The sequence below is a fragment of the Rattus norvegicus genome, chromosome 19 (genome assembly GCF_021556685.1).
Source record: "Rattus norvegicus strain SHRSP/BbbUtx chromosome 19, alternate assembly SHRSP_T2T, whole genome shotgun sequence".
NCBI classification, from domain to species: domain Eukaryota; kingdom Metazoa; phylum Chordata; class Mammalia; order Rodentia; family Muridae; genus Rattus; species Rattus norvegicus.
The window spans coordinates 14,146,179-14,158,349 of NC_141552.1; the positions used below are offsets into that span (position 1 = coordinate 14,146,179).

Consider the following 12,171-nt stretch of genomic DNA (forward strand, 5'->3'; position numbering starts at 1 on the left):
TTAATTCAAGCCTATTTAGAGGGTAATGAAAGTGCTTCAAAGTAATTAATGCCTTGAAATATGATGTTCGAATGTCTTTTGGTAAACAGCTAGAAGATACTACCCCTATGGAAATAGCGAAATTATTGGCTGATCAATTGACAGGATTAGATCCCAAGGCTTGGCTTCAAAGGATTTTCCATAGCTTGGGAGGAGGTAGTTTTGCCATAATCTTATGTACATTATGTATTATGTTGCTTTATTTTTACATGACTAAACCCCTACAAGGACCTTTAGCTATGTTATGTAAAGTGTTACTTTAAAACAAAAGAAAAAAGAAGGAATTGTTAAGACATAGAGATGCAGCTCCCAGGCAGGGTCAAGAAAGGCCTGGTGACAGATTCAAGTAGGGGCTAGAATGCCGCCCTGGAGAAGAAAATGTTTTTCTCACTTGCCTTAAATTATGTTCTGCTGTGTCCCATTTCTGTGGAAGTGGTTCTAACGCTCTCTTGGTAATGGTGAGTATATTTTGATTATAATAAGAAAGGTGATTTTTATATGAATATTTTTAGAAGAAGCTTTCGTTTATTCGTCTTTCTTTGTTTAATCTTCCCTCATTGTTCCTGGTATCCTGGGAATAATGATCTTATGGTATCTTGACACAATGAAAATTGTAGTAATGCATATTCTTAGCTTAATAAGGATTAATAAAGCTTGCAACTGCGTGCAGTTTCTTCTGCCTTTGCTCTGCATCCCCTGTGTCCTGGGGTATGCGACCATACCCAGGGCCCCAACTCACTACACATTGACAATGGGTCACCCCACAAAACACAGAAGCATCTACCTTAGTCAAAAATGGACATTTTATTGAATGCATACACTAACACTGATTGATCACATCCATAGCTAAGATACTAGGGGCAGATCCGTGGCCCAAAATACATTCCTCTAAACCTATAAAGAAAGAAAGAAAGAAAGAAAGAAAGAAAGAAAGAAAGAAAGAAAGAAAGAAAGGAAGGAAGGAAGAAGAAAAAACACAAAAAACTTAAGCTTCTCATAGGAACTTCGCAGGAAGTGTTGTCTGGCGGTCAGTTCTGATTAGGCCATTTTAGATGAAACAGTGCATAGTGACCCTTAATGTGATGGGCCCTATATAAAGCTTTTTGCAATATTGGAATTTTAACAAACCTCATCCAGAACATACAGCAGAGGCAAGGATGTGATCACCATGTCCTTGCTCTCTATCAGGTTATTTTTCTGTGTCCGTGATTGTCAGGCATAGAACAGCAACAATCTGAAATAGCTGGTAGACATGGAACAAAGTGGCTAAAACTATAGTTGTGGGTTGCACACCTCAACTGTCAATGCCTAATGCTGTCCTCACAGTCCTCGGAGGCCCCTCTTGTAAGACTATCTATTGGAAAGTGGAAGCAGGTTTATCTGAGCTCAAAGTGAACCTGGCCAGCCAGGGAGAGGGCAACATGGGATACTTGAGACCATCTCTTAAACCAGCACAAAAACCAACCCTTCATTCAAAGCATCATCTATTAATTCTTTATTATTTACCACTTTCTCCCTACCAGCCTTTCAGTCTGGAATGGTAGAAAAGGACTGGGAATGTTCCTTCTATTCTAAGGACCTTGATCTCTCTTTCCTTAGGTCCACATTAAGAACACATGCAAATGGGTATCACCATCTGAACAACTTAGTATCATCTACTCAGTATATCTAGCCTAATACTGTTGTATGACAATCTCAAGCTTCCCTGAGTTTCGCTGACCTAGCAAGAAGTATGAAGTACTGAGGCCACACCCCAGTGATCCTTTCAAGGGGTTAGAAGAAAGCCGTGAGAGAAACTCCACTTCTTTGTCCTTAGATTAAATCACATTGACACAATGTGGGTGGACTATTTAACCAGACATGTTTCTCCCAACCCCACCTTTTTGAGTTCAGACCATGGCAGAATTCATGCCCCACCACCCTAGATATTGAGTTTAGTGATATGTAATTATTATTTAAACCTATGTATTAAATTTTGTCATTTTGTTAATTTTTGTGGTTTTCACAGTCTTCTTTGATTAACTTTCCTAGTTTTATTAATTTATCCCCTGTGTTCTCTGGTGTTTTGTCCTTCCCTTCAAACTAAAGTATTCCTTTTAGGATCCGCTAAAGAGCTGTCTTACTGGTTACTCATATTGTGTTAAATTTATTTTTAGTGTGCATTAGTCAGCACAGTAGCTGTGCAGCTGCCTGACCTCCATGGACCAGATCTACTTTCCAAACAATAACGCTAACTCTTACTGACTGTGTAGTATCTTGGCTGCTCTTTGTTCCCCTTGGACAGCCCTCAGGACCAGGCTCTCCTCCCCCTTAACCATGGATGCTGTCCTCTTCCTCCCTCCTCTCCATCACACGTTCTTCCTTTATTCTCTGGCAGCTTCTTCTTCCTTCTTCCCTCCTCATGATCCTCTCTAGCAAAGCCCTCAAAGCTGACCTTCCCCATCTCTCTGCTGTGCAGCTGTTGGCTGTTGGCTTCATTATAATCACAGTTAACTGGGAGCAGGGTCAGTTATTTGGGGTTAACCAGTCTTGAGTTCTACAATTAGCATTAAAATACAAGCAGCATTAGGCCAATACACTACAGGGGTGTTGTTTGTTTGTTTGTTTGGTTTGGTTTAATTTTCATTTACCTTTTTACTTGTTATTTTATTTTTGGCTATTTTTTATTAAATGGTAATTTTATTTATTTACATTTCAACTGTTGTCCTGCTTTCCACACTCCCCTCATCAAACCTTACATCCCTTTTCTGCTCAGCTTTGCCTATGTGACAGTGCTTCCCCACCCACACATATCCATTCCCTCCTCACACCTCTAGGATCTCCATTTGGTGGGCAACAAGCCTCACCTGAACCATAGAGCATCCTTGCATACACTTTGGCTGGCAGTTTGGCCCCTGGGAGCTTAGGGATTAGGGAAAGAAGATCTGTTCAGATATTAAAGCCAATGATTGCTGCATTCTCTTCTTTTTCTGGTTATAGGTGAAATTATGTTTGTGTGCTTCTCTTTTTTTAAATTATTGAGAGAAGATTAATTTCTTGGTTTTTCTTGGGTATAGTTTAGTTCATTGTCTTGGAGTTTTCCTCCTATTAGCCTCTGTTGTGCTTTCCTACAGAAAAGAATTCTTTAAATTTGGTTTTGTCATGAAATATCCTGGTTCCTCCTTTTATGGTGATTGAGGATTATGCTGGATATAGGAGCCTGTGTCTGCATTACATCTGCCCAAGATTTTCTGACTTTTAGAATCTCTGTTGAGAAGTCTGGTGTAATTCAGATATGTCTGAATTTATTTGTTACTAGATATTTATACCTTACCCCTTTTAATGTTCTTTCTTGATCTGTGCATTTAGCGTTTTAATTATTATGTGAATGGAGGAATTTTTCTGGTACAATTAGTTTGATGTTCTGTAGGCTTGTTGTACCTTTATGGCCTTTTCTTTCTTTACCTTATGGAAGTTTGCTGCTATGATTTGTTGAAGGTGTTTACTGGACCTATGAACTAGAAATCTTAATTCTCTTCTCTATTTATTATCCTTAGGTTTCAACATTTAATTGTGTCCTGAAATTCATGGATGTTTTGGATTCAATAAACCATACATGTTTATCTGAGATGGGTGTTTTGTGCTTTGTGGGATGACCTCCTTGACCCAGGCTGCATGAAGAATCTCAGCTGACAATGGGGACATAAATTATGAGTATGTGTAGCACGACCCAGGCCTCTTCCAGGTTCTTAGATATTAACTGAGAACCTCAAATACAGTAGTAATGTGATAGTGTGGTGTGAATCTAGTTACTATTCTCTATTTTGATATAGGTGACTCTTTTTGTGTCATGGTCACCTTATAATGACTAGAAGACCTAAGCTTGAGAATGACTAAAGACTACCTTGCTTCTCTAACAGCTGAGCTCTCTAAGAGCCCTGGTGTGACAGCAACTGTTGGTGGACATTCTGGATTATTCCTTCTGTACTTTAACTCTCTGTGTCACTTCCACCATCAGTAAGTTAGTTCAATTCCATAAATTGGAAATCCATCACCTGGAAGAAATACTCTTTTTTTTTAAAGATTTATTTATTTATTTATTTATTTATTTATTTATTTATTTATTTATAGTATACAAGTACACCGTGACTGTCTTCAGACAGACCAGAAGAGGGCATCATATCTCATTACAGATGGTTGTGAGCCACCATGTGGTTGCTGGGATTTGAACTCAGGACCTCTGGAAGAGCTGTCAGTGCTCTTAACCACTAAGCCATCTCTTTAGCCCAAGAAATACTTTCTGAATATGATCTGAGATTGGCCATGGAAAAAGGGTAGCTTGAATTGTCCCACCTAGGTTCTGGGCCTGCACAGGCCTGCTCTCCAAAAGAAACCTGTGTTCACAGCTGTTGGCTGGCTAAGAACGATTTCACGAGACGTGATACACAGCCCTCGGACTTCTGCTTCAGTCATCTGCACAATTTCTCCCAGATGATGTCCTCATACCGCCAGCAGGCGGGTGATGAAGCTGTCCAGAACACCAGAGCTCTGAAGGGATGCCTGGCAACCTAACACGTTGAGCAGGCAAGCTCAGTAAGTTCCCTGTGAACACACATCTCCTGAGATCTCTCTATTTAATCATAGGTGATCTTGTCCACCTAATACAGCACCTCATGTGGAATAACAAAAGCCACCTGCAGGAGCTGTGGTGATGACTCACAGGTTAGAGCATCTGCTGTTCTCTCAGAAGAACCACATGCCCCTAACAATTGGGTAAAGTATGTCAGTGATTACATCATAAAGTGTTTGTTGGAGACACAGCCACATTATCCACACAAAAAACACTATCACACTGGGTACCCCTTAGTGAGTTTGAATTCACTTATTAGCCCAGGCTCCATGGAACATGCAGAGATCCATCTCTAGCTGTCAGTTCTAGGTCCACAGAACCCTTGAGTAAGAATGATGGTCTTAAGAGTCAAGAGATAGAATTCAATTTTTATTCATAACAAATACATTTTTACAACACAACAGGATTAAAATGAATAAAAATATTTAAAAATATTTGAAAGTGAAAAATAGTAACAAGAACACATAAATATGAAACAACAAAAAGAAAACTTCAATTAAAATCATAACAAAAAAATTTCTAAACATAAGCATATTCTTAACGAACATGTAGAAGCACAGACGTATTGCTGTTTCTCCTCTAGCACACATAATGAAAGGCGGTCCCCCAAGCTGTCTCTCAAGTTGTGTTTTCTGAAGAAGAAAGTGAGTAAGACCTCAATCAGTCAGGCTGGCTTAGTGTTATATAAATTTAGGGTCTCTAAGAAATGACAAATTAACTCTGAGGAAGAATATTCATCCAAAAAATATTGTTACCATTCAGGATGTTTGTCATCAGGGACTCCTGAGAAAGCAACTCATTCTTCAGGAAGCTCTCTTACTGGGGTGTGTCCAATTCCAGCTCTCTTGCACTTTCTGAGACCTGGGAGAGGAACACAGTTTTAAGACACTGATTTGGTGGGGAAATGCTAGCCAGCTGTCAGAATGCTGCCTTCTACCACCTCAGTTCTATTGGACAGTCGACATGGACCTTTTAACTGATATCATTGTTGCTAACTCTGCAGGTAGGGCAAAATCCCCGGCAAGCCTCACTGTAATGTGGGCTGACAATATGGGACCCAGACTTATACCAGTGCAAACCAAGAACAGGGCACAGGGAAGAGACCTCATTGGGTTGCCGGAAGAAAGGAGATGTCCATATGTCACCAAGGTTAAAGTCAATGACAAGTACTAATTTGACATTTGCACTTGGTTCTTATCCCGGAAAGGTGCTTCCTACACAAGAGGTCACATTAACACAGAGTGTCATTTGGCAAAGAACCACGAACTTGTTCAAAGCTCTGCATAGGATCCAATCTATCACATGGATATGCAATAATGAGGTATGTTATTCATCTGTCACCATTTCTAGACTGCAGCTTCAAAAAGAGCAGCAAAATATACTTGCAATATAATTCCATTTCTGAAAAGTGTTTACCTTCCCAGAATATTTGTGCATAGGCAGAGCAATGAACAATTCCATTACATGAGGTGGTTGGCTGGTTGTGATTGTAAATTAGAAAGGAGGTAGGAGGAAGCAAACATGTATCAAATTGGCAAATTTTATCAGATATTGTTAAGCTAACACAGCTGTTTGTCCCTACCAGATGATGCTGGGTCTGGACGTTGCTGGTCTTTATCTTTCTTGCTTAAGTCAACCAAATATTTCTGGTTCAGTGCACACTCAAGATGTCCCTCCTTGCTCCCCTGCTTCAGTGGGACCAACTTCTTCCTGCATGTGTTCTCCATCAGGAGCTGGCTGAGCAGGTTTCTGGAAATACAGTCTGCAGAGTAAGATCATGCTGCCCCTTTCTCCCATTCCTACTCCCAAGTCCCACTAACTCTACCAGGTCCCAGATACCCATGAAGACTTAATAAAATACATCTCGATACACATAATGCTGCTGCACAAACCACAAAGAGTTAATTCAGGGAAGAATAAATTGTTTGCTTGGCCCGAGCACCAATTAGTGTCCACATCTCTCAAAAAGAACATGGATCTACAACTATCCATGAAAGCCCAATGCATGGGGCAACATCAATTAGTAGTTGGCAAACACCCGCAAAAGAGGTCAGTAGAACCAAGAGAAGGTCATGCTAACCCTGTGGTCCACGCACTGAGTGTTGTAAAACCTGGTATGACCCCAGAGGCCCAGGTCAGCCTAATAACGTTCTGCTGACTTCAATCAGTGCTGTTCTATCTAGAGCCTTCTGCAGATGCCTAGACAGTCCTGGGATGAGTAACAGTCTTTTATGGAACTGAAAACTGAGTCCTAATGACCCTGGAACACTGATGTGTAAACAGCACAAGAGATAGAACCAGAACTGAAGACCGTCCAATCCAGAACAAAGAAATCAGAAATGGCCATTCCACAGGTGACAGCCTTTCTGACCAGGACTTACCTAGAGAAGGTAATCTCCTTCTTCAGCTTATGGTTGTTCTCATGGATCTCAGTGTTCTCCATCTCTAAGTTGTGCAGAATTGACATGACCCCCTCCTCCATTCTCTCCAGGTCTTCATAATATGGATTTGGCCTGAAGTGTGGCCTGGCCCCAAATGATAGAATACAATGAACATCAGCATTTAGGAAGATATGAACTCAGGGTGGGTCCTGTACTACACCAGTCCTGGAAGGACACCTTCTGAATTCTACATATTGGACCTTCTTCAGCTTCAGAAACATGTTTTTCTGCGTCCAGCACACCAGAATCTCGGCATCCAGATGGAGGGTTCCCTGGCTCCCTTTATTCAATCAAGAGGAAATCTGCAGTCCAGCCAGTAGAGCTATCAAGAGCCTAGGCCACACCTCCCCATGCTCCCCCACCCCCAACGCACCCAGAATCCTGTGATTTCCTTTTTCCTGTCCTGATAACAGACCATATATCAACCCAAAATTATAATCTGCACAACGAATACAAATATACAGGCAAACGTGGCCACATAAGCAAAGAACTGTGCTGTTGACCGTGGGGCTCCCAGAACAAAGCATTCACATCACCATGAAAGTGTCACAGGTAAATACTCAGGCCAAGACATAGACTCCTATATTCCAGGTGTGGAGGGAAATATAAACATATAACAGTTGTGCATATGCATTTGGATGTATGCACACACAGACTCACAGACTGAGACACACCCACAAAAAAAAAGAGAAATGTAAACAGAGTCAGAGAAAGAGAAAAGCAAATATGGAAACAGAGAGCACTGTGAGAACCAGGAGAAATGCATGCACCATTGCTGTGTCTGAGGGGCTCCCACAGACACACAGACAATAACAAACAGGCCTGAGCCTGACAACTTCTAGTCAAGCATTGAGATGAACTGTTTGGGACCAGGCCCCTCAGGCTGCTGCCTGGATCTTCCAGCACTCAGTCCCTGCCTAGCAAGTACAGAGACTCACCATAAACTCACTGCAATTACAATCTTGCAAAGCCACCAGCTGTCAAGGGCTTTGCAAATGCACACTAGACACTCACTCTCCCTGACTTTATCCCCGAATTCTTCATTCAGACCACAAGTTCTGCTTTTCAATAAATGGAAGCAGATGAGTCCATTGTCCATCTCTCTCCTCAGGAAGGGTCAAGGTTCTGAATCTCCTCTATATGGGAGGTGAGGTTTAGCACAGGGTGGTTAGGGATGCACAGCTTTCTAGAACCCAAAACCTTAATAGGATAAGATGAAGGTGACCTTGCAGACCCAGGAATGAAACAAGAGTGTTTGGAGCGATTCATACCTGTTGTTTTTGGATCTCTCTGTCAGAAACCTCAGGCGATCTCTCAGGTCATTTCTCTCCTCGGTAATGAGCTGCAGCTCTTTAATCAGCCTCTCCTTTTCCTTCTTGACCTGCTTCTCGCTTGGGGCAGTTTCAGGGGAAGATGTTTCTCTCCCAGCGTCTGTAGGTAGAAGAACACAAGTGAACCTGCATGGGGAGAATGCATAGTGTGTACATAGACCACAGTTAGGCCTAAACAGGAGAACAAGCCTGGAACCCAGTGTCACTGCTAGGCGATTGGTCTATCCTCAGTGGATCTCAGTTCTCCCACTACTCTATAGAGACCAAGAGATGTAAGCAGCCAGTTGTTCCTTATGCCGGACATCAGGTGCTTACATGTACTACGGAGATGGCTTCTCCAGGATTATCATTAACTGAACAGGGTACAGCTTTATTTCAGGACCCTCACCCCTGTGGCTTCAGAACTCAGATGATAAATTCACCATCCACAGGACTTGAGTGACTGGAGACACTCAGATGTCCTACCCTGATACTCTAGGCCAATATCTTTGGATTTAAATGCATTTCCAGGGAGGACATGGTCAACAGACTTATCAATTCCCCTATTTGAAATACCAAACCCCTGAAGTGCCAATGGGTTACAGGCTGAAACTTGGTCCACATATTCCAAATAGTTTTGGTATTTTAGAAAAATGTTTGTAACACACAACCTCTAATATATAAAGCTAAGGATGACCCTGCAATTAGAAGAAATCAGAGAAGGTCTAAGAACATAAGGTTATTGCCTGGAGCACAATTTTCTCCCTGTTCCTACTGTCAGATATCCACTGTATTTAAAGAAGCAATGATAGTGAAGTACATTGCTGCCCTGTCTAAACTCAAAAAAGGTGGACCCTCCATGACTCCTGATGGTGTTTTTATATCAATGTAACATACCAAATGAACTGAAAAGTAAAGGCCAGAAGTTCACAGTGTAATAGCATTGGCCTAACCATATCCTCCCAGTGGGGATAGAGAATCTAAAGTTCTGAAATCCTTGACTTTCAGGAATTGTGATATTCATGGAAATTCAATTCCTTTTCAGATGCTCCAGTTGTTGTGGCCCATTGCTAGAAAGGTCAGCTTAAGCCTCCAGCCCCCCTGACAGGGAGCTCAAAATATACTGCCCAGAACTTACTAAACATTCCCCAGAAGTGCTGTCTTTGTCCATCATTACTTTGAGACGAAAGGCCAGATTCCTTCACTCTAGTCTGTCCACAATCGACATTCCCCCTCCCAAAATGCTTGCGAAGACGGGAAAACATGTCTTAGCTTGTAACTGCCAGACTCAGACTGAGAGAAACTAGGGCACTGGTTGTCACTGATGTCTGGTGACATCACAGAGGATGCCAGAACTCTCTAGGAGACAATAGAATGTCCAAGAAGGGACAGCAGATGTCATGGGGAGCAGACTTTGCCTCCCTGCTAATGTTCTCCCTGTACTGAGCATAAGCTGAGGTGCCCTTTCCAGGAGACTTTCCTGGGGCAGAGTCACTGAGCATCTCCTGCTTCCAAAGCCAAATTTTCTTCAAGGCTTGATTATAAAAAAACCTTAGTAATTCCTATGCATCTAAATGAATGTTTCCTTCTATATCTTGCCCCAAAATGTCTCATCCTAACTCAAATTATCCTCATTCACCAATGTTAGCCATTAAAACTTCCTGAGATTTCATACCAGCTTGAATATGCAGTCAAAATTTCTTCTGTCTCATTATGTACGGGTGCTTTAAATCACATCAAGAAATAGTCTGCATGTAGGTTACAACATGGGTGTGTGTTAGGGGAACACTCATGAAGTCATGTGCTTAACAATCGACAATTGCCAGAATATTCCTTAGGAGAAAGAGTTGAAATCTTTATGGTGCTAGGAAAAGTGTGGAGACCAGTTGGCAGAGGAAAGTGCAATATTGGAGCCACCAGTGAACGGAACCTCATGCTGCTTGTGGGGTTCTCCTCTCTGCACCAATGTCGCCAAAGGAGCACTGCTCACAGGCCTGAGTAAGATATACCATGAGCTTCTATCAGAAAAATAAAATAGTCAAGAGATATAGGGGGTGCACAGAAAGGTCTAAAATGAGGCTATAAACATCATTAAGTGGATAGAGCAAGGTCCCAGCACCTGTACACTGGAAAATGGCCACCACACCAAACACAAAAGCATCTATCAAAGTGAAAAATGAATACTTTATAGAATGCACACACTAACATTGATTGATCACATCCATAGTTCAAATTTTGGGGGCAAATTCATGGCCCTAACTATCTTTCTCTCAACCCATATAGCAAAAAATAAGAAAGACAGAGAAAAGGAAAAGTCAAAACAAAATCCAAAGCTTCTCATATGAGGACTGCAGGAAGTGTTATCTGGTGGTCAGTTCTGATTAGACATTTTAGATAGAACAGTGCACAGTGACCCTTGATGTGATGTCCCTATATAAAGCTTTTTGCAATATTGGAATTTTAACAAACCTCATCCAGAACGTACAGAAGAGGTAAGGATGTGATCACCATGTCCTTGCTCTCTATCAGGTTATTTTTCTGTGTCCTTGATTGTCAGGCATAGAACAGCAACAATCTGAAATAGCTGGTAGACATGGGAAAACGTGGCTAAAACTATAGTTGTGGATTACACACCTCAACTGTCAAAGGCTAATGCTGTCCTCACAGTCCTTGGAAGCCACTCTTGTAAGCCTATCTATTGGAAAGTGGAAGGAGGTTTATCTGAGCTCAAAGTGAACCTGGCCAGCCAGGGAGAGGGCAACATGGGATACTTGTGACCCTGTCTAAAACCAGCCCAGAAACCCACACTTCATTCAAAGCATCATCCACCAATTCTCGATTATCTACCATTCTCTCCCTACCAGTCGTTCAGTTTGGAATGGTAGAAAAAAATGGAACTGATCTTTCTATTGTAAGGACCTTGATCTCTCTTTTCTTAGGTCCACATTAAGAGTATATATAAATGGATATCACCATCTGAACATCTTAGTATTATCTACTCTGTATATCTAGCATAATACTGTGCCTATGACAGTCTCAAGCTTCCTTGAGCATTGTTGCCCCAGCAAGAAGTATGAAGTACTGAGGCCAGTCCCCAGGGATCCTTTCAAGGGTTTAAAAGAAAGCCATCAGAGATACTCCACTTTTTGTCCTTAGATTAAATCAAGCTGACACAATGTGAACCTGGTGGGCTATTTAACCATGCATCTTTCTTCCAACCCCTCTTTTCTGAGTTCAGTCCATGGCAGAATTCATTCCCCACCACCATAGATATTTCTTTGTATATTTCCACAAGAGCCAGGTTTCTTTCTCTTTTAAATAGAATTAGTTGTAGTCAGTCAACTGTTGCCCTATGTAAGAAATGATTAGTATATATTGTAACTTACCACACTGTATTTGTGTATACAAGTACATTATTGGAAATCCAGCATTACTGAGGAATTGGAAACCAGCGCTGTGGCCTTGCCTTTCTGTGCCTAGTCCTGGCTCACAGGCAACAGGGGGCAGACCTTGATTTCCTCTTCAGGGACAGAGTGATGGTGAATGGGCACTGAGCAGGCAGAGAAACACAGCTGAGGCAGCTCCTTTCAGGTATCAAACACATCATCTCCTTCCCATCTTAAGGGCTGTTGCTGAGGTCTTGCTCCCGTACCTACCTTAATAGCAGCAAATTTGTTACACAGCAGCCAGCTCTTTCCTATTGTTCTGTAATACGCCTCCACATCATGGATGCCAACAAACAAACTAACAAAAAACAAAAAAACCTGACATT

The 12,171-nt window shown here is 41.7% G+C and overlaps 1 protein-coding gene across 1 annotated transcript; it reads right to left on the reverse strand.

The window, feature by feature from the left end:
- Positions 1-5,004: 5,004 nt before the first annotated feature.
- Positions 5,005-9,695, reverse strand: LOC147998813 (uncharacterized). The gene is made up of 6 exons (XM_087595469.1): positions 9,538-9,695; positions 8,361-8,520; positions 7,030-7,173; positions 6,231-6,397; positions 5,404-5,509; positions 5,005-5,280 (listed from the first exon to the last, which is right to left on the reverse strand). Exons 1-5 carry the CDS (start codon positions 9,662-9,664, stop codon positions 5,445-5,447), a joined length of 663 nt encoding a protein of 220 aa, XP_087451595.1. The 5' UTR covers positions 9,665-9,695; the 3' UTR covers positions 5,005-5,280; positions 5,404-5,444.
- Between the last annotated feature and the right edge of the window lie 2,476 nt (positions 9,696-12,171).

Bases quoted from the DNA above. Each gene is read 5' to 3' on its own strand.
- LOC147998813 (XM_087595469.1), bottom strand. From the start codon at position 9,664: ATGTTTTCCCGTCTTCGCAAGCATTTTGGGAGGGGGAATGTCGATTGT. The intron at 6,398-7,029 runs GTAAGTCCTGGT...CTGTATTTCCAG, and splicing joins AAGGAGATTACCTTCTCTAG to AAACCTGCTCAGCCAGCTCC. The intron at 5,510-6,230 runs GTAGGGACAAAC...TTCCTCTCCCAG, and splicing joins TCCAGACCCAGCATCATCTG to GTCTCAGAAAGTGCAAGAGA.